This window comes from Kogia breviceps, chromosome 3 (genome assembly GCF_026419965.1).
Source record: "Kogia breviceps isolate mKogBre1 chromosome 3, mKogBre1 haplotype 1, whole genome shotgun sequence".
NCBI lineage: Eukaryota > Metazoa > Chordata > Mammalia > Artiodactyla > Physeteridae > Kogia > Kogia breviceps.
This window is the reverse complement of record NC_081312.1, coordinates 100,863,333-100,889,093: the sequence shown is the minus strand read 5'-3', so window position 1 is coordinate 100,889,093 and position 25,761 is coordinate 100,863,333. Positions and strand designations below refer to the sequence as shown.

The following is a 25,761-nucleotide window of genomic DNA, read 5'->3' as shown; positions in this document are numbered from 1 at the left end:
TCCAAAACAATCACATCTGCCAACTGTCTTTTGTCACATAAGGTAACATTCACAGGTTCCAGGGATTAGGATGTGATTATCTTTGGGGACTATTACTCAGACCGACACAGGGGCAGATGCCTTTTCATCATCCTCCAGACTGCTCATCTGTTTTCTTCCTAGCCCCCAACCACCTTCCCCATTTAAGGAAAATAGCCTCCATGCATATTTATAGATGCAAATAAATGCTAATATTGGGGGGGTATTGTCCATACAAGGAGTATCAGATCCCCAGCCTGGCAAACCAAGTAAGTGCCCCATGATGGGGGTCAGTCTTGGACGTACATGGACAGTGGGTGTCAGGTCAGTGCTACAGAGTGAAGCCTCTGAGAAGGACAAAGCACCCCACTGGCTGATCACAGACAGAGTCACAGCAAAGAGAGGGCTTGGGGCACCAACTGAATGGAGCCCCTTTTCCACAGTACTGTGGCTGACCTTGTCTATCCCCCCACCAAGTGCTGATGGTAGCAGCATCTTTATGTTTATTCCCTTGTTCCTCTACCTTCATTGCCATTGTTGCTCCTTCACCAACATGCTGGGCCCAACTCAAGGCTAGAAAAAGATGGACATTGGATATAGGTTCAGGCTGATATCCAAGAGTCAGTATAGGATGATAGCCTGGGCCTGACCAGAGAGTCCTAAAACAACCCTAAGGGAGATGGTTCTGAGACGGGCACACGTAAACAAACAGGAGACAGGAGTAAGGGAGCACTGTGGGATGGGGTCTGCCTCCAAGGACTGCCTTTGAAATGTGGTGGGCAGTGTTTTAAAGTCATCACCATAATTGTCAACAACTGACATCTCCATAATCACCAGCTCAAGAGTGTCCCCATCACCATAAGAGAAAGCCAATGAAAGTACAGGGGTGTAGAGTGCCAGGGTAAGGAGGGTACTGATGGGAGGGAAGGCTGGGGAATTACTGTCAGGCAGGCTGCAAGGCAGCTTACTTGCCAGGTTAGAGAGTTTGGGTTTTATTCTAAGTCCAGTGGAAGTCACTGAAGAGTCTTCAGCAGACATGGCCAGTTTTACATTTTGGAAAACCACTCTGGTAACATCATGGATGTTATGGATTCTAGCTACACAAGGCTCGAGGCAGGTAGGTCAGTTAGGAGGCTGCTGTCATAGCCTAGGCAAGAAATAATTTAGAGTTGTGTCAGTGGGCATGGTAAGAAGTAGACACATTTGAGAGAGATTTATGAAGGAGAAATAGCAAGACTTTTGAATTGATTGGATGTGGGAGGTGAGGGGGTGGAAGAAGATGTCAGGAATGATGCCCAGGTTTCTGGCTTTAGCCACCAGAGGGATGTTGGTATCATTCACTGAGTGGGAAGAACAGGGGGTCTTTGGAGAAGAGCATGTGGAGGGGGAGGTGCTTGTAAGACATCCAAGAGGCCATTGATCAAACAGGTCTGGAGTCCAGAAGAGCGGTCTGGGCTGAAGGCAAGGATGGGAAAGTGAAGCCAAGGTCCTTGGTGAGAGTGTCCAGGGAGAGAGATCACATGAGAAAAGAAAGGGCTCGCAACAGAGTCAGGAATAATGCCAACAGGTGAAGAGCCAGCAGAGGAAACCTTCCTCCTCACGTAAGGGAAACTGAGGACTGGCCAGGGATACAGAAAGAAAATCAGAAGCGTATGTATTCCTGAAGTCAAGGGAGGAGAATGGGGGGAGGGGAGGTGGTCAGTAGCATCACATGATGCTCAGGGGCCATGTAGGGACAGGAATGCAAGGTGGATTTGGTCTTGCTGAAGACACAATGGGTAGCAAAGCCTGGTTTCTGTGGGCTAAAGAATGAGTGGCCGTTGAGAAAGGAAGGCATGTGAAGCCCACCCTTTTAAGAAGATTAGATGTGATGGGAAGGACAGAAAGGGACAGTGGGGTTCAAGGAGGACCTTTTTGGGAGAGAAAAGATTTGATCAGGTTGAAATGTGGATGGGAAGGATCCTGCAGGAAGAGGTTGGACACTGGGGAGAAGTGGTAACTGATGGACAGGATGAAGACAAGGTAGATAGGAAACTACAATGGGGTTGCTGGGCAGGCAGCACCGAGGCACACTAGATGATGAAGTTGAGGAAGAGCAAATCTGGGCGGCTCTGTGATTTTTCCCTGATTGCCTCAGCAGGGCTGTTATAGCCCATGAACCTCAGAGAGGGTTGGTGGTTGCATTGATCCAGGGCTGGAGTTTCCAGGTTGATAAACCAAAAGGATCATGGGGCTGGAACAAGGGAGCAGAGGACACTGGAGGTGAAGGTTGAGGTGATGGATCTCGGAGTCTAAGCTGGGGAGGGAAGGGACTGAGGCAGGAGGTGGGTGGACAGAGCTTGCTCTACCCTCAAAGAGCGGGTGTAAAGGGGAGACCCAGAGAGGGTGGAAGGAGACGAGGCTGAGGTCGGACTGGGGAGCCTGACTTTCAGGTTGTAGAAGGTGGAGCAGCGTTAGGTGTTGGCTGTGGAGTGGGTAGCTGAAATTGAGAAGAAGGGCTCTGAAAACCCAGAGTCAGGGCCAAGGTTCAAGCGCAGTCCTCTCCAGGACTTAGGTGGTGAGGAAGCCAGGTGGCGATGATCCCTGGGTGACAGCCCTGAGGGTGCTGGGTGTGGGAGCCTCAGAGGAGCAGGTGGGTAGAGGCGTTTTATGGGTGGTAGAGGTCCCAGTGGTCTGGGAGAAGCCGTAGGGAGCAACCATGTCACTTCCTGACCACGGGGCAGGGGTGGTCTGGGAGAATGAGGAGTCATCCCTCAAGGACAGCAGAGGAGGGGGTCTCTGTGAAGAGGCTGAAGGGCCCGTCCTCTCAAGGGCCGTGGCAGAGAATTTCCTTTCTGAACATGACTCAAGAAGGGTGTGAGACAAGAGGCCATCAGAATAGCCTGCAGAGTTAGCACAGCAAGAGAGGACAATGACTCCTTGGCCAGAACTGTTTATGACCCACATTGGTCAGTGACAGCCTGACCGAAAGCTGCAATGACAACCATAGCCCTTGGAATCGTTATAGCTTTTCTGTGCTCTCCTTAGGCAGAAAATGATGTCCTGCTCACCCCCAATTCCTAGTGCCTTTGGGGGGTGGGGTGCAGAGAGGAGATGAGTTCCCCCAATGCCCATGGACTGAAGGAATTCTTCCCAGTAAGACCCAGCCAACTGGAGTACAGGGACCTCTTTTTCACTGAAAAAAAAACACTTGATTCTGAAACTTCAAAATACATCTGACACGGGAGCAGTTGTGATTGAGAACATTGCTAGTGGTGGATGAGGGTAAGAGACTGGGTCAGACACAACTGCCTGCAAACCCTGGCTCCTCCTCTAACCATGCGAGTCTGGATAAGTTAGTCAACCCCTTTAGCCTCAAATTTATCATCTGTAAAATGGGGATAATACCACTCACCTGACAGGCCTCTAGCAAGGATTACATGAGCTAAGCCATACTAAGTACTTGGCATGGTGTCTGGCACAGAGCTAGCTCTCCTTAAACGTTAGTTATCATGACTATGAATTCAATTATGCTTTAAAACAAATGTGTGTTTTTACTCATCACACTAGCACCCACACATGGGGTAAATGGTTGTTCATATACATGGAAGGCGCATTTCTTAGTCAGCGGGCTGTGCTTGGGGAGACTCGGAGATTCAGGGACCCCTTGCAATAACTTGGAGCCTCACAGGGCCCCTCGGTCAGTCCATGTTAGCCCCTATCTCACTCTGCGATCTGATGTCTCCCCAAGGCAGGCATCGAGGAAACTGAGGCCTAGAAACTTGCCCCTGGACGGACGGACAGGAGTGCACAACAGAGCTGGGCGGGTACCGGCCTCACTCACCTCCCTCTTGTTTTCTTCCTGTGGCGGCTTCAGCCTGTTGGCGTTTCCACAAACGTTGGGCCTGGCTGGGCCTATGTGTTTGCAGTGTTGCTGCTATCACCGCCAACTGCGCTGTTGGCCGTGGGAGTGTGGGCCTGGGCTCCAGGAACTGTTGTCCCAACTCTGGTTGTGGTTCCAGACTTAGTCACATTTCCTTCTCAGTCCCTGCCCGTTCGCTGTCACAACATCGGTCACTGTGAGTGTCACAGCCTTTGTCACAGTCTCTATCACAGCATGTGCCATAATCCCCATCACAGCCCCTTTCACAGCCCCAGTCATAGTCTCTTTCACAGCCCCTGTCACAGCCCCGTCACAGTCTCCGTCACAGCCCCTGTCACAGCCCCTATCACAGCCCTGTCATATTCTCTGTCACAGTCCCTGTCACAGCCCCCATCACGTCCCTGTCACATTCTCTGCCACAGTCTCCATCACAGTCTCTGCCACAGTCTCTGTCACAGTCGCTGTCACAGCCCCTATCGCAGTCCCGTCACATTCTCTGCCACAGTCTCTGTCACAGTCTCTGTCACAGCCCCGTCACATTCTCTGCCTCAGTCTCTGTCACAGCCCCCATCACAGCCCCGTCACATTCTCTGCCTCAGTCTCTGCCACAGTCTCTGTCACAGCCTCTGTCACAGCCCCGTCACATTCTCTGCCACAGTCTCTGTCACAACCCCGTCACATTCTCTGCCTCAGTCTCTGCCACAGTCTCTGCCACAGTCTCTGTCACAGCCCCTGTCACAGCCCCGTCACATTCTCTGCCACAGTCTCTGTCACAGCCCCTGTCACAGCCCCGTCACATTCTCTGCCTCAGTCTCTGTCACAGCCCCGTCACATTCTCTGTCACAGCCCCTGTCACAGCCCCGTCACATTCTCTGCCACAGTCTCTGTCACAGCCCCTGTCACAGCCCCGTCACATTCTCTGCCACAGTCTCTGTCACAGCCCCTGTCACAGCCCCGTCACATTCTCTGCCTCAGTCTCTGTCACAGCCCCTGTCACAGCCCCGTCACATTCTCTGCCTCAGTCTCTGTCAGAGCCCCTGTCACAGCCCCGTCACATTCTCTGCCACAGTCTCTGTCACAGTCTCTGTCACAGCCCCGTCACATTCTCTGCCTCAGTCTCTGCCACAGTCTCTGCCACAGTCTCTGTCATAGCCCCTGTCACAGCCCCGTCACATTCTCTGCCTCAGTCTCTGTCACAGCCCCGTCACATTCTCTGCCACAGTCTCTGTCACAGCCCCTGTCACAGCCCCGTCACATTCTCTGCCTCAGTCTCTGTCAGAGCCCCTGTCACAGCCCCGTCACATTCTCTGCCTCAGTCTCTGTCACAGCCCCGTCACATTCTCTGCCACAGTCTCTGTCATAGCCCCTGTCACAGCCCCGTCACATTCTCTGCCTCAGTCTCTGTCACAGCCCCGTCACATTCTCTGCCTCAGTCTCTGTCACAGCCCCTGTCACAGCCCCGTCACATTCTCTGCCTCAGTCTCTGTCACAGCCCCGTCACATTCTCTGCCACAGTCTCTGTCACAGCCCCTGTCACAGCCCCGTCACATTCTCTGCCTCAGTCTCTGTCAGAGCCCCTGTCACAGCCCCGTCACATTCTCTGCCACAGTCTCTGTCACAGCCCCTGTCACAGCCCCGTCATATCCTCTGCCACAGTCTCTGTCACAGCCCCTGTCACAGCCCCGTCACATCCTCTGCCACAGTCTCTGTCACAGCCCCGTCACATTCTCTGCCTCAGTCTCTGTCACAGCCCCGTCACATTCTCTGCCACAGTCTCTGTCACAGCCCCTGTCACAGCCCCGTCACATCCTCTGCCACAGTCTCTGTCACAGCCCCCATCACAGCCCCATCACATTCTCTGCCACAGTCTCTGTCACAGCCCCTGTCACAGCCCCGTCACATTCTCTGCCTCAGTCTCTGTCACAGCCCCTGTCACAGCCCCGTCACATTCTCTGCCTCAGTCTCTGTCACAGCCCCGTCACATTCTCTGCCACAGTCTCTGTCACAGCCCCTGTCACAGCCCCGTCACATCCTCTGCCACAGTCTCTGTCACAGCCCCTGTCACAGCCCCGTCACATTCTCTGCCTCAGTCTCTGTCACAGCCCCATCACATTCTCTGCCACAGTCTCTGTCACAGCCCCTGTCACAGCCCCGTCACATCCTCTGCCACAGTCTCTGTCACAGCCCCTGTCACAGCCCCGTCACATCCTCTGCCACAGTCTCTGTCACAGCCCCTGTCACAGCCCCGTCACATTCTCTGCCACAGTCTCTGTCACAGCCCCTGTCACAGTCCTGTCATATTCTCTGCCACAGTCTCTGTCACAGCCTCATCACATTCTCTGCCACAGTCTCTGTCACAGCCCCTGTCACAGCCCCTTCACATTCTCTGCCACAGTCTCTGTCACAGCCCCTGTCACAGCCCCTTCACATTCTCTGCCACAGTCTCTGTCACAGCCCCTGTCACAGCCCCGTCACATTCTCTGCCACAGTCTCTGTCACAGCCCCTGTCACAGCCCCGTCACATTCTCTGCCACAGTCTCTGTCACAGCCCCTGTCACAGCCCCGTCACATTCTCTGCCTCAGTCTCTGTCACAGCCCCTGTCACAGCCCCGTCACATTCTCTGCCACAGTCTCTGTCACAGCCCCTGTCACAGCCCCGTCACATTCTCTGCCTCAGTCTCTGTCACAGCCCCTGTCACAGCCCCGTCACATTCTCTGCCACAGTCTCTGTCACAGCCCCTGTCACAGCCCCGTCACATTCTCTGCCACAGTCTCTGTCACAGCCCCTGTCACAGCCCCGTCACATTCTCTGCCTCAGTCTCTGTCACAGCCCCTCTCATAGCCCCCATCACAGCCCCATCACATTCTCTGCCACAGTCTCTGTCACAGTCTCTGTCACAGCCCCGTCATATTCTCTGCCACAGTCTCTGTCACAGCCCCTCTCGTAGCCCCCATCACAGCCCCATCACATTCTCTGCCACAGTCTCTGTCACAGCCCCTGTCACAGCCCCGTCACATTCTCTGCCACAGTCTCTGTCACAGCCCCTGTCACAGCCCCGTCACATTCTCTGCCACAGTCTCTGTCACAGCCCCTGTCACAGCCCCGTCACATTCTCTGCCTCAGTCTCTGTCACAGCCCCTCTCATAGCCCCCATCACAGCCCCATCACATTCTCTGCCACAGTCTCTGCCACAGTCTCTGTCACAGTCCCGTCATATTCTCTGCCACAGTCTCTGTCACAGCCCCTGTCATAGCCCCCATCACAGCCCCGTCACATTATCTGCCACAGTCTCTGTCACAGGCCCTGTCACAGCCCCCATCACAGCTCTGTCAGATTCTCTGCCACAGTCTCTGTCATAGCCCTATCACAGCCCCGTCACATTGTCTGCCACAGTCTCTGCCACAGTCTCTGTCCCAATCTCTGTCCCAGCCCCTATCACAGCCCCTGTCCCAGCCTCTATCGCCCTCTCCCTGACTCTAACTCTGCTCTGGACCCTGCAGGGTGGCCTGTGGGGCTCAGCTTTCATTACACAGAGGAACTGTCTCTCCCTGGAAGGCGTCCAGCAGAAGCCTCATGTAATAGCAGGTTATCCTGATGTGCAGGGCTGGCGGGAGGGAGGCTGGGCCATGGGGCTCATACAAAAGATGTGCTTTGCAGGGAGCTGGAGAGCAGATCTCTCCAGCAGCTGCCCAGCCCTGACTGTGGATCACTCTCTGCCCCCAGGGGTCGGGGGTCCAGGTCTCTCTCCCTGGAAGGGTGACTAAATGGTTTCATGTGACCCCACTGTGAGCCTCCAAGAGCAAGGACTGCGTCTTATTCTTTTCTCACTCCCTCACTGACGAGCTGAGCATAGGGCTGGGCTCCCAGGGCACAACCCGATGGTCATGCCCAAATCCTGGCTTGTCCTGAGTTGGTTCCAGTCACTTCCCTTTGCCTCCAGAACGAAGCCACCAAGGGTCCTTGTGCTGACTGCTCTGGACCACCAGGGCTGCAGTCTCCCAGACCATCCAGAGCACAGGGTCCCTGGGGCCTGGTGCTTCCACCTCTCCGTTTCCACCTTCCAAACCACATGTGCTTTCTTCAGAGACCAATTCAAACATGACCGTCTCCCCTGTGCCCCTCCTCTATGCCCTTCCCCCTCCATCCTCTGCTCTCCAGCCACTTGTCCACATCACAAGACCCTCATCCCTGCCTTCCAGATGGGAGTTTCTGTATCTGTCTTATTCCAGCCACAGCTTGAGGTGCCTGGAACTTAGGGGCTGGACCTTATAGCCTCATATAGAAGGTACTCCACAAGTGGGCTAGATAAATAAACGGGTGAATGATTGACTAAATAAAAGGAGTGATGTGAAATTGGCAGAAGGAGAAAATGTAGACGGGTGGGGAAGAGGACGGAGGGCGTGTCAGGGAGGACAGCGTGGGCAGGGCTTGGCGGGGGGGAGGAGCCCAGTGCTCATGGGGGGCTGTGAGCCCACTCCCTGGGCCACCTCAGGGTTCCCGAGTGAGCCCCATCTCCCCAGGTCTCCTCACTCCCCCTCCTTCTACCCTCCATCTTGCCCCATTTGCCACGCCTCTTCCCTCTTCTCCCTCTCCCAGGCCATCCTGTCTCTTCTTTCTCTCCCTAACACCTCCAGCCCAGGCTGTTGAAACCACCCCTGGGGCCCCTGTCTAAACTCACTTCAGCCCTGATAGATGGTGAATTCCAGACATGGGGCAGAGGAGAGTCTGGTCCTTACTTCTTGGCAGCTCGGCTCAGCCAGCACCTCGGGGGCCTCCTCCTACCCCAAGTGCCTCACTCGCCAACCTGGCTCCGAGTCCAGGTGGCCCAGACATCCTGGAGCCCCAGCAGGACACAGAAACACAGTCCAGGACTGGCTGAGCCGTCAGCACATCTTTCTTCTGCCTCCCTGGGAGGAGAGGGGCATGGTGTCCCGGCCAGGGTCCTGGCAGAGCACTGGGGGAACAGCTGGGAGTGCAGGATGGGGAGACTAGAGAGATCAAGGGCAGTGGAGCCAGCGCTGGCCTGGAGATGAAAGCCCTTTGGGCTCTGTTGGGCTCCGGGCACTCCCAGGTGGGGTCCTGCACAGAGGCAGGGGGTGGAGAATAGAACAATATAATAGTTCACACTCGCAGATCCTAAAGAAACCAGGCAGAACCGAGAAGAAGGCAGGCAGCAAGCCAAATGGGAAATTGAACCTGGGGGGGGGGGCTTTCTTTCACTAGTGCCTTAATGTCACTGGGGAAGGGTGGGCATGTGGGCTCCCAGGGCATTTTTGCAGCCAGAGTCTGGAGGGGAGGATGCTGGGAAGGAAGGGATTAGAAGGACACAATACCCTCCTTCTATGGGGACAACAGACTTTCTCCTAGGGCCGGCTTAGGGCAACAGCTTAATGGTCCCTTAAGGTGGACCTTTACTCTACCCCTGTCCTCTGGCGATGCCTCACTTACCCCACTGAGAATGCAGCAGGCCTCACCCCTACCAGGCTGTTCCATTCACGGTTTCCCCCGTAACACACACACACACACACACACACACACACACACACACACACACACACACACACACAGTAGAAAACCCTACTAGAAAACCCAGTCCACTTTCCACCTCCTCCAGGAAGCCCACCTTGGCCATACATACTGAGGAGGACAATTGCTATGAGCTTCTGAACCACTTACTCTGACCCTTGATTACAAACCTCTGAGATAGCCTTTCGCTGCTTCGACCAGACTGGGAACTGCCCATGCTCTGCCTTCTCGGCCTCCATCCATGTGTGGCTGTGCTCAGGGACGGAGGCAGAGACTGGGTGGTTGACTTGTTCTTTTCATACATCTACATCCAACTGGGCCAACTCCCTATGTGCCCCGTCCCCCTTCCCGTTTCTTCATCAGGAAGCCTCAAGACAGGAAACCCGAGGGAATGTAGTGAATTCTCGGGGGCCTAGTCCCCAGGTCAGGACTCCCAGAAGGAAGTTGATATACCCCCTGATTCAGCCCACAGAGCCGACCTGCCTCAGAGCAGAGCAGAAGGTGCACTGGGAGGATGACATCTACGCTAAACAAAAAGATGAAGTTGCACCTGTGTCTGGTGGGGGTCTCGAGCACAGGGTCAAGGTGTGACCTCTGAGTCAGTTCCCTCTGATCCCACTTAGGCAAATGCCCATCCCAGAGAGAAGAAAGTCTGCCTTCTGGACACCTGGGCAGGGCATATAGAGGATGGAGAATTCAAAAAAAGCAATCCTGTATAGCAAGACAACCCTTTCATCCCAACAGCAATGAAGATGAATATGACCTAAAATCAGATTCCAAAGGCCAAGTGTCTCCCCCTCTGTTGGCTAACAGTGGATTCATTCAATATTCCCTTGTTCAGGGTTTATTGAGAACCGACCACACATGAGAAGCCATGCTCACCACATTCGTTTTCTCATGTATTCTTTACAATAACTTAGGAGATACATATCATTAAACCCACCTTACACACGAGGAAGATTGAGGCATACACAGGCAGTAAATGACAGACATATTTCATTCTAGAGCTTTTGTTTTCCAGTTTCATGCTCTATCATTTATAGCAGGGGATTCCAGACTTTTGGAATACACAGACCAATAACATTTCAAAAATGACTTTTGGGAACAAACACAGGATCCTATGCCAACTTTTTATTTAGCCAAGGACATAAAAAATACCCTCTCCCAGCACTATGATTTCATAAAAGGGCATTTTAACACAGAAAGTGTGACAAGGATATAATGGTAGAATCAAGACAGCTTTCTAAGAAAGGACAGTTGGCAATCTTACCCTAAAATATCCTACATTGTTCTCTCTTTTTTGGTTAAATTTCAAGTAGAACTGGCCAAAACCTTGGCACTACACTGTGTGGGAGCCACTGCCCTATTCCAGAGCTGCCTCTTTAAGCAAGAAAAATGACCTCAGACCACGAGCAAATAAACTTCCAGAATTTCCCATCCCCATCTGCCCATCCAGGTTGCCATCAAGTAAGATCTGAGGATGATATATAATAATCAGCTACATCCCCACCCCACTCCCAGCAGGTCATCTGAATCTCACTGACATTCAGCATCCCTTCCAGGGAAGGAAGCCCATCTTTCCCAGCCCCTTCTCTCTTAGACCCAGCTCTTTTCTGGGTTTGCATTCCAGGAATACCCAGGACCCCTGCAGCCCAGCAGGAAGCACATCTGTCTCCCAGAGGTACTCAGTTCCCCATTGCGGCTGATAGCCACAGATCTTCTCCCTATCTCAGTCTAAAGGTAGGGCCTTTCCCTTGCTAGGGTCCCCAGGTCCTGTGTATTGTGTTACAAGACCAACCACAGCAGACCTCAGGCTTTCTAGGCAGTGCTGGAAAGGAGAGGGTGTGAGACCTGAGTGGAACAATGGGGAGAGCACAGAATGGGGGGGCTCGGTTCTTTACCTCCTCTTTGTTTTAGCCATGCCAGACTCAGAACTGCCTCTCCCTCTGGTACATGGGCCTGTTCCCACCCCATCTGTGGGAGTCACCTGGGCAGCAGAGAAGAGCCTGACCTGTGGAGCTCTTAGATGGAGTTCCAGCTCCACCATTTTCTTGCTGTGGGACATTTAGCAAGTTACTTAACCTCTCTGTGCTTTAGTTCTCCTGCTTGCAAACAGGAGTAAGAATGTTAGGTTTAGGGACTTCCCTGGTGGTGCAGTGGTTAAGAATCCTCCTGCCAATGAAGGGGACACAGGTTTGAGCCCTGGTCTGGGAAGATCCCACATGCCGCGGAGCAACTAAGCCTATGTGCCACAACTACTGAGCCTGCACTCTAGAGCCCGTGAGCAACAACTACTGAAGCCCACACACCTAGAGTCCGTGCTTCGCAACAAGAGAAGCCACTGCAATGAGAAGCCCGCACACCTCAACAAAGAGCAGCCCCCACTTGCCACAACTAGAGAAAGCCCATGCGCAGCAACCAAGACCCAACGCAGCCAAAAATAAATAAATAAATAAATAAATTTATATTTTAAAAAAAGAATGTTAGGTTGAGCTATGTGAAACTGGAAAAATTTGACCATATTTGGCCCACAAAAATTTCACGTGGTTTAACAAATGAAGTGTGAACTGTAAAGTGCTGGATACATGTCTCTCATCAAATGTGACCCCTCCTCCAGGAAGTCCTCCCTAGCTATCCACAAGCCTCAGTGAGTTCCCCCTCCTCAAATCTCATTGGTTGAGGCATGATTTAGTACACACTTCTTTTCTGTCTTGAGTTTTCTCCTCTTTCCTGAACATGAGTGTAGATTCCCCACAACTTGGATCCCATCAAGGGCAAGATCTGGGTCTCCCCCTCCTCTTTCCCCCAGATTGCTGGCATGCCACAGCTATCCTCCATTATGGTTTTCACAGAGAGGAGACAGGAGAGACCAGGCCTCACGAGGGGTTCCCATGTGCCAGCGTTATCAAACGGTCATTTCTTCACCCAAGGGTGGTCCTAGATGGTCCTGAATGGCTGGTGTTAATTAAATTGAGAGGAAGTGAGGTGCTAGAGGGGGAGGAATTAAGGGACCCTGACCCCTGGCCAGCCTGTGGTACCAGTGTCCCAGGAAGCCAAACCCTGGCTGTATCCACCATCTACTTCAAGCAGCTCCTTCAGTGGCATCAACTAACTCCCAGGGTCCCTCATTCATGTGTTGAGTTGACATTTATGGATTTTCTCTCTGTGCCCCTGAGTTGGTGTGGAGGTCCCTGGGGTGAATTAGACCTATCCTCCCCTCAGGGAGCTCAGTCCTGAAGGGGACACAGACTGCACTGTGTAATCAGTGCTCAGGTTGATGGGAGATCCTGGGCCATGGGACCCCAAAGGGGGAACATGGCCAAGATTTCGGTGGCCAGGAAGAGGTTTCTAGAGGAGGAGCTGTCCCTACCATGGGTCACTGGGAAGCCTGTCTGGGTTGACTTCCTGAAGCTGGGGTAGGGCAGCCTAGCTCCCTGCTGACACAGAAGCCCAAAGAAGTGAGTTAAATGGAGGTCTTCCTCCTGTGGCTGGCACACCAGGGCAGGCAGGGCTCACCACTGGTTAAGAACACTCTTTCTCAAGGAGACCCAAGGACATTCAGGGATTAGGCCTCCCAGCATCTGTGCAGAGAACTGTCAGCTCAGAGCTGCTCAAAAGTAGGAAGGCCAGCAAGCAGTGATGTCATCACCCTAGTCATTCCCTCTCCGCATGGGAGGTCCTGTGGTCCAGTGGGTAGAGAGCAGAAAAGCTCCTGCCAGGCTGTCCCCGACCCCCAGTTTTGCTTCCAAAATTTCTGCTCTGAATGGGGTGGGAGAGATGGTTACAAGTGGGCTAAGAATGAGAATAAAAAATTCTTTGAAGAAAAACTTCATGTTATTCCTCAGAGAGATGGCAGGTCTAGGGGACCTTTTTGCCTCCCTCCTGTCAGACTTTGCTGAAAATCCACCTCAACGTTAACCCAGACTCCAACCTTCCCCAGCCAACCCCTTTCCTCTAACGACCAATCCCCACTTCTGAGCTAATCTGGCATGTTGGCCCTGACGGGATCTGAGTAACCCCTGCGCCATCTTGGCAGCCCCCAGGCCAGGAAGAGGGGGTCTGGCAGCCCAGCCTGTGTGGATGGGGGTTGGGCTGTCAGGCTGTCCTAGAGCGCTGGAGAGGAGCAGTGCTAGTGGGATTTGTCCATAAATCCGAGACTGCACACAGAGAGAGGACCACAGCCGGGATCGCCGGCTGGCCTGGGGGGTGGGGGTGAGGAGCGGACTCAAAGGGAGTGGGAGCTGTGCAGCTGCTTGGGGGTAGGGGGCCTGGGTGGAGCAGGAACTCCCCTAGCGTTGGGTGTCACAATTTGGATGAGAACCCAGGGAGAAGGAGGTCCACAGCTAGCCCCAGAGTGCCAGGTCGCCCGGAAGAGCCCGCCTGCTGGCTCCTGCTGCAGCCGGCTAGTCTCCGAAACCCGCATCGGAACCACCCCGGGAGAGGTGTGTGCGGGATCGGACCCCGCAACCGTGGCTGCTGCAGGCTCATTTCCTCGAAGTCTTACCTCGAAGGGCTTGGGTCTCACCCGCGCGCCCTGTGCCTCCCGGAGTTCCCCCACGCCCTCCTGGCCGGGTCGCTGCGAGGCTCCGCAGGGGAAAGACCAGCGGGGGATTTGCCCCCTCCTGTGTCACAGGAAAACCCCAGGAGCAGCCCCAACGCAGTGTCTTTCCCGGAAACCCCCCTCTCCTGGCGCGTTGCGGGAAGGCCCCGGGCTCCGCATGCAGACGACCCGCCTCCACGGAGGAGGGTCGGAGACCCAGCTGAAAAGCATAACCGCCGGGGAGAGGCGGGCCCCGAGCTCGGAGCAGGAGAGATCGGGAAACCCCGCCCCACACCCCTGTCGGAACCCTAGGCTTGGGATGCGCTCCCAGCCTTTGGCCAAGGAAAGACAGTCGAGGGTTGAGGATTAAGGACGCCTCTCACCTCAACCCCTAAGTTCCGGCGAGGGTCCACCCTGCGCCCCCCGCCGGGCCCGCCTCCACCCCCCTCCCGGCCCCCGGTCCCCGGCCCGCGCGCCACTGCCCCTTTAAGAAGCCCAGGTAGGCCGGCCCAGCTGCGGGAGCCGCTCCTATGGCAACCCGCGAGCTGCGGCGGCTTCATGAATATTCCGGGGCGCGGGAGCCGGGCGCTGCCGGAGGGCGCTCCGGGGGAGGCGGCCGCTGATGTAAGCCCGGCGGGCCGCTGGGCTCCGCTCGGCTGCAGCGGGAGCCCCGGGACGGGCCGGCCGGGCTCGGCCAGAGGAAGCGAGGCGAGCTCGCGAGTGGCTGGCCACAAAGCCCGGGCGGCGGGACAGACGGACAGCCCGCCTGCCCGCGGGACACGCGCCCCAGAGGAGTGCTGGTCGTGCGCTCTGCGCTCCGGAGCTGTTTTCCGAGCGCCGCGGCCGCAGCGCCGCTTCAACCCGCGCCCATTGTTCCCCGCGGGGGCGGGGCGCCTGGAGCTGGGCCGCGCGCCGCGCCCCTGACCGCGGGAGGGAGGGAGGGAGCGAGAGAGAGCGGTGTCCCCGCGCCCAGCCCGGCCCGGGAGGAGGTGCAGCGCGGCGAGCCCCGGGACCCGGAGCCGGACTGGGAGCGTCCCCGCCGCACGCAACCTGCCCAGCATGGGCGCCTGAGGCGGCTCGGCGCCGGCGGCGAAGGACACGTCCCCGCGGGCGGACTGACCGGCGGGCGGACCTGCAGCCGGTCCGCGGCGCCGCCCCTGCCCCCGGCCCCTGAAGCCATGGACAAGCTGCCGCCGTCCATGCGCAAGAGACTCTACAGCCTTCCGCAGCAGGTGGGGGCAAAGGCGTGGATCATGGACGAAGAAGAGGACGCCGAGGAGGAGGGGGCTGGGGGCCGCCAGGACCCCAGCCGCAGGAGCATCCGGCTGCGGCCGTTGCCTTCGCCCTCGCCCTCGGCGGCCGCGGGAGGCACGGAGCCCCGGGGCGCGGCCCTCGGGGCGGCAGACAGCGAGGGGTCGACCCGCGGCGCGGGCAAGTCTAGCACTAACGGCGACTGCAGGCGCTTCCGCGGGAGCCTGGCATCGCTGGGCAGCCGGGGCGGCGGCGGCGCCGGAGCAGGGGGCGGCAGCAGTCACGGGCACCTGCATGACTCCGCGGAGGAGCGGCGGCTCATCGCCGAGGGCGACGCGTCCCCCGGTGAGGACAGGACGCCCCCGGGCCTGGCGGCCGAGACCGAGCGCTCTGGCGCCCCGGCACAGCCCGCAGCCTCGCCGCCGCCGCCCCAGCAGCCGCCGCAGCCGGTCCCCGCCTCCTGTGAGCAGCCCTCGGTGGACACCGCGATCAAAGTGGAGGGAGGTGCGGCCGCCGGCGACCAGATCCTCCCTGAGGCCGAGGTGCGCCTGGGCCAGGCCGGCTTCATGCAGCGCCAGTTCGGGGCCATGCTCCAGCCCGGGGTCAACAAATTCTCCCTGAGGATGTTCGGCAGCCAGAAGGCTGTGGAGCGCGAGCAGGAGAGGGTTAAGTCGGCCGGGTTTTGGATTATCCACCCCTACAGCGACTTCAGGTAAGGGGGCCCGGCGATGATCCTGTGGGTTGCCTGAGCGGTTGCAGGCATGCTTCCTCTCTCTCGGCCCTGCCTCTCAGCCGGAGTTAACTTTCCTTCCTCGCGCTGGGAACTTGGGGCGCCTGTAGGCTCTGAGACACCCCCAGACTTCCTCTTGCACTGCTCTGAGAACTTTCCTCTGTGCTCAGGCCTCCCAACCTCGTCCTCTCCGGGTCTGGGCCGCATTAGAGGCAAGCTGAAAAGGTGTTCTGAGCCCGGCCTAGCCCTGCCCGCAGCCAAGATGAGGCTTTACCACCTTCAGCCCCACATTCCACTTCCCTCTTCTGGGCTGCAGAGTCAGGGTGGACGTTCTAAAGGCTGCTCCAGGTCTTTAAGCCTGCAGAGCAGGGCACGGAAGAGAGACAGACCTTTTGGCAGCCAGCTCCCTGGGCGCTGACCCCAGGCATTAATATCTGCCTTCTGGTGTCCTGGGAAGCTGCAGCTGGGGAGGGAGAGCTGAGCTCCTGGAGGATTGAAGTCAAGGATAAAAGCCTTCTGCACCCACCTTAACCCTGGGCCCAGCCTCTCATGCCAAGTGGTGGGCCAGGAGCAGGCACCCTGGTCAGCTGGCATCCAGACTAGCAGGAGAGCATGACCTTGCTTGTAGTGGTCAGTGAAGATGCCTGGTGTCCTGACGGATGAGCAGTTGCCCTGTGACCCTAAGCCCGTCCTGTGCCCCATCCTCACCCCAGCAGCCCAAGCTCCAGCAGCTGCTAGGTCTTTCATGGGTCAGTGGTGGGTCCCCAAACAAATGGTGTGACTACCGGTCAGGGAGAGGGACCCCACCCCCTCCTCATCACCTGAGTGAGATGCCACTGAAAAGCAGATACCACTTGGGGCCTGTGGGGGTATCTGTGCAAAAAGAGATATTGGTGATTGCCTCTGCAGTTGGGATCAGGGATGCCTCGACCCTAATCAAGATCTTGGGGTCCCTCAGTGCCTCTCTGGGCTTTTCTGATACACAGGATTGAAGTGAGGGTCTGAAAAATGTTTACGCTTTTGAGCTGGGTTTGATTCATCCTCTCTCTCTCTCTGGGCCCTGCCCCCTATTTAGCTCTCTTCCCTGCCTACCCTGCTTGCCTGCCAATACAAATGAGCATTTTGCCAACCCAGAGCCCTCTTTGCAAACTTCAGGGAAGCTAGGTTTGTAATGAGAGCAAAGCCGTTTTCCATCCAATGAGAGAGATTTCTGGTGCTGGGAATGACCAGTCAGGCAACACTCAAGGGCTTAAAATAGGTGGTGAATGGAGGGCCCCTACCTTTTCCTTTTTTGACAGGTTGCTCTGCCTAACCCTAATATCCAGGGTTCCCATTCCCAGAGGGCATAGGGGGGCCAGAGGACAGACCAAACAGACAGCCACAGTCCTCAAGGTGTGTGAGCCGATGTGAGACCCTCTCATGAGGAACTGTGGCTGGTTCCCGGTGCCAGGTTCCTAAAGTGTGACCTCCTCTCTGGTCAGCACTAGGACCTGAGGATCCCAGCCTGAGCTAGGGAGGAGTGGGCAGGCGCTGTTGTCTCCTGCACCCCCTGGGGGTGTCCTGGGCTCCTCCTCTCTCTGAACTCCCTGGTCGTGATGGCAGGTAGGCCATGTCAATATCAACCTCCCTTCACTCAGCTCCCCTCTGGCTTTGTTGTCTGAAAGCCTCTGTTCAGGGTTCTCACCACCAACCTCATTGCCTGGGGTGGGAGGCTGCAAGAGGCCAATCCCAGGCATGCCTAGCTTCCATCGACAACAGGCATGGATCAAGCACCTTCTGGGAACTGGCCCTTGCCCTCCCAGTTGCCCCTTACCCCGGATGGTGAAGGGCTGGGGCCCGGCTGATTGCATCTATGGGAACCTCTCCCACCTTGCTGATCTTACTCTGCCTATCTTGGCATGTCTGTCTGCAGTCCCCTTGCTGCAGAATCTCCTACTAACTGCAGGCCACCCGGGACATGGCAGAGGGGAGGGTGGTAGGGATAGGAAGGTGTGGCTGCGGGCAACAGAAAAAGGGTCAGACTGGGCTTTGAATCTGGGTTTGTGCAACAAGCAACAGGAACTGGTAGCTGGAAGCATACACCTTCTGTATGCAGCCTGATGCTGGGTGAGGTGTAACAGAAGAAATCCAAGAAAGACTGTCTGTGGTGTGTGGAGGGGCTGTGGTCATGCCTCTAGGCCAAAACAGCTGGTCTCATCCTCACAAGGTCAAAGAGGCAAGGACTTGGCCAAGTCTTCTAAGCTTAGAAAACCCACCAACTCAACACAGCCTCACCTCCCCGCCTCCCCCTCCCCCCAGCCAACCCAGCACCCTAAGGCTCAGTCCCTCAAGTTTCAGCCACTAGCCTTTGGCCTCTGTGTGGAGCCAACCCCCACCGTCCAGCTTGGGCTTCACAAAAGCTTCTGCAAGCATTGCTCAGGCCAGTTGAGGATTTATTCATCATTTTCATGGGCAGGAAGCATTGATCCAACAGAACTGGTTTAATAAAGAATCACCAGCAAACCATGATAGATTGAGTTTGCGGTTTGGAGTTCAGGGCTTGCTGTCATGGGTTGCTTCTGGCATCTCCTGTTCTTGGGGAGGGGAAGGTTGGGTGCCTTTTCCAAGTGCTGGACTGGGCTACACTCTGAGGGACCCACGTAACTTGGGCCATGTATATAATAGACTTTCCTTGGCTGCCCCTGCTTCTCCTCACTGCCCCCTGACGCACACACGCCCTGCCCTGGCTACCCCCATGGCTCCTCCAGGCTCACCAGCTTGTCTGGCCTCCCTTCCCCTTCCACTCCACATTTGCCTTTTGGACCTGTATTTAGGGTTTGGTAAGGGAAGAGGTCAGAACGTGCAGCCCCTCAGGATATTGGTCCCCAGACTCCTGCCCAAGGCTGGTTGGGCTCTTTGGTCCTGGGCGGGTCCTTCCTTCCACATGAGGCATGTCCTAGAAGCCGAGCTTGGTGATGGGAACCTGGAACAAATAAAAAAATAGTATCTGTGTGATCTTGATTTTCCAAGAGGAGAGAAAAGGAGTGGGGACCCCCAGTGAAGATGTATCAGGTTTTGTTCCCAGAAGCTGGTCAGGCTTTCAAGCATCAGGCTCAGGGGTTTGTCCTGGGTATGTGACATCTAGGTGTCTGAGCAGGTATCTTGGGGCTGTGGGGTGGACATGGCGGCTGGCAGGGAAGTCCCTCTGTGGGATGTCAGCTCTAGGGCTACTCCTGTGCCCCAAACTCTAGCTTGGCCTTGAGAGTGGAAGCAGGCAGAAGCTTGACCCTGCCTATCCCTCTCCCCCTTCCCTTTCCTAGCCTGAGCCTTCTGAAGCTTCTGAGAGGGCCCTAGAGGGTCCTTTACTTGGGGACAGAAACAGCTGGGCTCCGAAATCATGGAAACTGGGCCAGTGGCTCGGTAGGTCCCAGCGTTGGCCTAAAACTAACTTCCTGTGCTGGTCCATGGCCCCAGGCACTGCTGTTGCCCACCTCACATCACTTCCCAGCTCTGTCTGCTATGGGGCCCTGCTTGGGTTATGAGCCTTCTCTGAGCCTCAGTTTTCCCATCTAGAAAAATGGGAATCCTGTTGCCTATGGCAATGTCAGACACAACTTGTCCAACTGTGGTCACCTGGTGGAGGTGAGGTGCACTGTCAGAGACCAGTGATGCAGCCGTGAACCACACCGCCCTGCCCTCACTGCTCCCTTCCCTTAGTTCTGAGCAGACCAGATGGGCTTCTGACCTTGGCTCAGGCCAGTCGTTCTGAATCTGCGTCAGAAAACTAACTGAGAACCTGCTGGAAACTACAGAGTCTCTATCCAGAAAGATACACGTATCCAGACACACTCAATATGACACTCAATTTCTGGCGTCTGTGGAACCCCTAAGTTGAAAGCCATCTAGGTTGTGAACCCCACTCTGGGCTATCCCAGAAGAGAGTCCTGGCCTGGGAGGGGCAGGTGCTAGCCTCCCAGAGCCTTCCCTGGGGCCCTGTAGTCTGAGGCTTGGGCTTCCCATTGCCTGCAGGATGGAAATGAAAACAGGGGGCAGAGTTCGATGCCTGGAGAAGGAAAGGTGCTCTGCTGGGGGACTAGTTACTTTTCTGTTTCCTCAGTGCCATGCCCATCTCTTTCCCTTTCAGCCATGAGAGGGGCTGTTCGGGTAGGTGGTGAGGAGGAAGAAGGCAGCAGCCGGCTCTGGGTCTGGGCGGTTCTGGGGCCTTCCTGGGGGCATTGCCCGGGAATGCGCTTCTGCTATCCTTGTGAAAAGCCAGGCCAAAAAGGTGCTGCAGGCCCCTGTGGTGCTAGGGGAGGGGGAAGGGCGCCTTGGTGCAGAGGGGAATTCCAAGGTGAGCTGCCTGGGCGGTGCTGTCAGCTGGCACGGTGGGCAGCAGGATTCTCCAGTGATGAGGACGTGCTCAACCTGCTAAGACTGGAGCAGGTGAAGGATGTGCCGCGAAGGCCGGCATCCGGCTCGGGGCCGAGGTGCTCCTGGGATGCCAGATGCACAGAAACCCGGTGGGGCCAGAGGGCCAGGACCCTTATACTGCCTGGGTGGAAAGGCCTGGGCTCCAGGTTCTCTCCCCGTTGCAAGGCTTCAGTTCCTGGTCTGGACACTGCATGATGAGGCTGGGGGGCCTCTCCCCTGCCCAGCCCTACTCCATCTGTTCCCCTCGCTGCTGTGAGCCATGAGGCTTTGGGCTGTCAAGTGGCCTGTCTTACACAGTGCTGGGCTGTCTGCCTTCCATGTGTCCTCCTCTGCCATGCTTTAGGGCCCCCGGGTCGTCTGGGATGCCCTCTCAGGCCACTGCAGCCACCATTGTCCATCTCTCCATCCCTGCCCATTGCATGGCATTAGGATGGAGCTCTGTGTTTGTTACAATGCAGTGTTTCTCACAGTGTCATGTCGTCCAGCTCACCTGGGGATCTGTTAAAATACAGATTCTGACTCATAAGGTCGGGGGTGGGGTCTGAGATTCTGCCTTCCTATAAGCGCCCAGGTGATGCTGCTGGTGCCCAGCCCAGAGCCATGCTTGGAGTACTGAGGTTCAGACCATGTGTTCCACTCTTAGCCTGGGCTCCCTGACAGAGTTCCCGGAGGCCAGAGACCCTGCCTTCTCCTCTCGGCCTCTAGCAAAAGCACGGCAGGGTGAGTCCTGTGAACTGGGACGAACGGCTCTCAGCCACAGAGGTCGGCGCAAACTTGGGGGAGTCGGCCTTCCTCCCTTCCCGCAATGTTGCTTGGACACTGCCGGTCCTGGATGCTGGCTGTTGCGATGGGGTGAGAAGGAGGAGGCCAGGGGGCCAGAGGGCCCTCAATGCATCCTGTCCCACTGCTTTTGCAGCTTCTCTCCCATTCAAAGGGCCAGAGGGGCAGCCGGCTGGAGAAGTGGCAGGGAGTGCAGTGACTGCTGTTCTGCACTGAGATTTCTGGGAAGGAACAGATGTTGTCAGTGAGAGAGTCCAGAGGGGCTGGGCAGGAGAGCTGGTGTGAGGGGGCTCTGACAGTGGCTGGCTGGGAGGAGGACAGAGGCATCCCGTGGGAGCAGCCACCTTAGCACCTTGAGGTCGTGGTGGGGAGGGGGAGGTGTCTGAATCTTAATGCCCCCTCCCCCAGCCCAGACTATGCCTAGCAGTCCCCCTGTGGGCTGGGCTTGCCTGTCACTTCTCTCTGCCCCTGCCCAGCCTGGAAGGCATCAGTCTACATACAGATGACAGGGTTGACAAGTGTCATAGCAGCTAGAGTGGCCCTTGTGCCTGCCACAACACTGGCCACCGCGGGGGAGTTCACCCAGAGCAGAAGGTCCAGCCCCAGTCCCCGGGGGACTTGTCATGTAACTGAGGAGGCGGCCAGCTCCAGCACACGCACACCTCTTGGCTCAAGGGCTCTCACGAAGCTGCTGTTTCCAGTTGCTAATTAATAGAAGGGCTACGGAGGCCAGCCAGGCGGTCCTGCTTGGGCCCAGGGGATGTTGAAGAATCCACATTTCCCAGCCAGAGCAGGCTGTGGAGAGGGCAGGGGCACTGCCTTGGCTTCAGAGAGGATGTTCTCTGCCAGCCAGGCTTTACTGAGAAAGCATTGCCAGGGCCCTGGAAATCTGCGATCCCAGAGCCTAGGAGGCCACTCAGAGACACTCTCTTATCATCAGCACCTGCCCAGAGCAGGGGTGGGGGGGTGGCACAGAGAGGTGGTGAGCTCCCCGTCACCGAGGGCACTCAAGATGGGACAGCAGTACTTACACCAGAGGTTGCCAAGCAGCATCCTGTGGACCAAATACAGTACCCAGATGTGTTCTCTTTGGCCAGCATAGTGTGTCATAACACGTCTGAGGCAATGTTTAAAACAGAAAGATGTAAGACAAAAATTTGGCTTTCTAGCTTTTCTTGAAAAATTGGAAACTCTGGCAGCTCTGGCCCCACAGTGCCACCCGCAGCAGGGAGCTGGAGCACACTAGAGGCTTTAAACTGGCTTTTGCTCTCCAGTTGCCCACAGTCCCCACCTGTCCCTGTGGTCTCTGGCCATGCCACACCTGCACATTTAGCTGCCTGACCCCTTAGGCTTCTGAGTGATGAAACCAAACAGTGGCTCAAACCAATAGAGACTAAAGCCAGGTGGACTCACAGATCAATAACCACCATTTATGAACCATTACCATGTGCCAGACTGTTCTAGGAGCTTCTTTTCTCATGTTTTATTTATTCTTCATAGTGGCTCAAAAAATAGGTTCTATTATCCCCAGTTTACAGATAAGGAAACTGAGGCTCTGATGGGAAAAAACAACAAAAAAAGATTTGCCCGAAATCACACAGCTATGAAACACCAGAACTGGAATTTGAACCTGTTCTCTAGGACTCAAAACTCATACTTGTCCTTTCTCTCTGTTCCTTCTTTCTTTTCTTTCTTTCTTTCTTTTGTGTGTGTGTGTGTGTGTGTGTGTGTGTGTGTGTGTGTGTGTGTGTGTGTGTGTGTGTGTGTTAGCTTTTAAAAGCTAAATTACCAAATTAGTTCAAGAAAACATTCTCCTGAGAATGAAAACATTGCAGATAACGCTGCACACTTATTATCTGTGTGGAGGGGCTCAGCGGGCACGGGAAATTTAACAGGTCTCAGAATACCAGATCTGGACAGGGCTTGGCAAAGCTCCTGGCCTAAAGCTTTTATTTTATACATGGGGAGCAGAGCACCAGAGAGGGAAGGTGACTGGCCTAAGGTCAGAGAGTAAGTCCAAGTCAGAGATGAAACCAGAACCCAAGAGGGTTATGTAACATATGGCTCAAAGGTCTTAAGGCTCCACAGTCTACTCCACCTCCAGCCAGAGGGGTCCAGAGAAGGCTTCTCCTGAATGGTCTCATCCCTGGAGCTTTTTCTTGTCTCCCCAGCCCCATGCCTGAATTTTGAAGTGTTAGGTGTTTTCAGGGTCCTGTCTTAATTTAAGCTCATCAATGAGAAGGGAGTCTTTCCATACCCGAGAATGCAGCATCTGGAGGCTGAGACATGCCTGTCCTAACCCCCAACTCTAGGGCTGCTGCTCCTGGGGATCCGGATCAGGATGCTTGTTCACCTGCCCCCCCGACACCGCGGCATGTCCTGGCTGGCATGGAGAGCTTTGGGATTTTGGAGCCACATCCAGATGCCATTGACACACCTGTTCCTCGATAGGAGTGTTTGGGGTTTAAAGGGGAAGGGAACAAATAGTCAGTGGTATCTGTGTTCTCTCCACCAGAGAAGTAGGTGGTCATGTGGTCTGTTCATTACATCTATCAGAGAAGTAAGGAACTGGAGTCAGTCTCTGGTTTAGGGCTCAGTGTGTGTCCAGGGCCGAGACTCAGTCTATGCTCAGGATCAGAGTTCAGCCTGGGACCAAGATAAGGCCTTGGTCTGAGGTCAGGAACTGGAGCCCTTGAACAAAAGCTTTGAGCCAAGCCTTGTGCCTCCCTGAGGCACCAGGGCTGGGGGCAGGGTGGCCATGTTGCCCACTCCATCCTATGCCCCCCCACTCAGGAAGCCCTCCCTTCCTTTAAGCTCCCTGAGCTCCTACACCTCTTAGCATCCCAGCCGGCTGCCTTTGGTCTTCTCAGGGAGGTAAAGTACAAATTGTAAATACACAGCGGTGCCACCGCTACCAACACCGGAGCCACCAAATCTCACACGTGACCACTCATGCCCTGCTGTGGTCTCTTTCTGTTTGGGGCTGTGTCTGGCTTTCCAGCCAGGCAGCCAGCTTGTGGCTCCTGCAGAGTGGCGCTAGGGGTTGGGCAGAGAGGTGTGCTGGCTTGGTAGAGGGACTCTCTACTCCCCATTGCTCCCCCAGCTCTGGGCTCCCACAAATTGCAGAGCAAGCAGTGGGGCCTCCAGTCTGCTCACCACAGCCGTGGGGGCCTGATAATTGGCTGCTGATGATTTTGTGTCTGTCTAAGCATTTACCCGTGTGGGTGGATGTGTTATGTCTGCACGAACGAGGCTTTCAGAAATTAATACATAATACAGGGCTGGCTAATACATTATCTTCTGGGCTTGGGGAGGGGCAGGCTAAGGGAGGTCGTGCCCTTTGGGAGACCAGACACTGCATTCCAAGACTGTTTTCACCCATTATGATGGGGGTCACTCCCCACCTGGCAAAGAGGAGAGTAGGACTTCAGCTCCTCTTAGGGTCCCCCAGTCTGATTAGGGGGAGGGCAGACAAGAGGTAGACCAGTTTGGACTGATGGTCAGGGAAGGCTTCTGGAGGAAGCAGAGCTGAGCTGGATCTGAAGGAGAGAGAGAACCATTCTTCACACTTTTCTTGGAGGCGAGTGTCTGGAAGCTTGAGCCGCCTGGCTTGGGTGGGTGTTGGCAGACACTGAGGATTACTCAGATTGCTCAGAACCTGCCGTTTCGGACCTGCACTCCTTAAGCTCTGCCCTTGAGGACTCTGACCCCACGGCCCCCGGTCTTGTCCCTGATGCTGCCTGAGTACGTGTGTGTGTGTGTGTGTGTGTGTGTGTGTATGTGTTTGTATGCGTCTCTCTCTGGCCTCTCACCCTGGGTCCTTGAAGCCCAGGGGAGCTCTCCCAAGCCCTGGCCCCGGCTGTACAACCTCTGAGAAGACTTCCTTCTTCTGCAATCCTAGGCCCAGAAGGCAGGTGTTACCACTGCAATAATGTCACTGAGTGTGTGGTCTGGATCCCAGACGTAATTACCCTGTGGTTCCCCATCGCAGGCTGGAGCAGCCCCTGTCAATGATTAACCCGAGTCCCTGATCACTTGATGCCAAACCCAGCCATGGGCTTCTCCCACCTACAAATTATCAGATATGATATGGGGCACTTATCCCCTTTCCCAGGGACAGGAAAGACCCTCACCCTCAGGTCTCATCAATGCCACTGGCAACTTTTAGGAGAAACTTGGTCCAGCAGGGGAGACTCTGCAGCTGTGGCCTGTCCTCATACAACATCGGGGCTGGCCCATCCTGGAGCACTGGACCTCTCATCCCAGTATTCCCAGCTTGTAACTGTCCACCCCTCCCACGCTGAGTTTACCCTCCTGACCCTCATCCTGTTCTGCAGTGTGACCTCAGCAAAGTCCTTTCCTCTCTCAGTGTCCAGCGTCAGGGCTCAGTCTGAGGCTGAGAAGGGTGCAAAACTAATTGGCCAAATAGGTATTGAACCCGTAATCCTGACCCCATTGTACACATTGAGCCAGCAGGGCAGGGACGGCACCGCTGACATGTAGAGCTGACGAGAATCTCCCTCCCTCATTCCTGAGACTCTGCCGAGGCCCATCCAGCCGTGATCTTGGATTTACGGGGCCCCTGTGCTCCCAGAGTGGGTGGGGGATTCCTTACCTCCTGACCTTTCTCTGCAGAGTTTCTG

At 55.7% G+C, this 25,761-nt stretch overlaps 2 protein-coding genes across 3 annotated transcripts in view; one reads left to right on the top strand and one right to left on the bottom strand.

The window, feature by feature from the left end:
• REC114 (REC114 meiotic recombination protein) overlaps nt 1-15,008 on the bottom strand; it is a 173,625-nt gene extending 158,617 nt beyond the window's left edge. Inside the window, exons 1-3 of the mRNA XM_067030616.1 lie at nt 14,486-15,008; nt 14,141-14,279; nt 13,912-14,029 (exon numbers count right to left, since the gene is read on the bottom strand). Coding sequence (XP_066886717.1) covers nt 13,912-14,029; nt 14,141-14,279; nt 14,486-15,008 — 780 coding nt within the window. The remainder of the gene's footprint in view (nt 1-13,911; nt 14,030-14,140; nt 14,280-14,485) is intronic.
• The window catches only part of HCN4 (hyperpolarization activated cyclic nucleotide gated potassium channel 4), a 48,996-nt gene continuing 38,026 nt past the window's right edge, over nt 14,792-25,761 (top strand). For both annotated transcript variants that reach the window (XM_067029330.1, XM_059055984.2), the window contains exon 1: nt 14,792-15,910. In XM_067029330.1, coding sequence (XP_066885431.1) covers nt 15,126-15,910 — 785 coding nt within the window. In that variant the 5' untranslated portion in view covers nt 14,792-15,125. The remainder of the gene's footprint in view (nt 15,911-25,761) is intronic.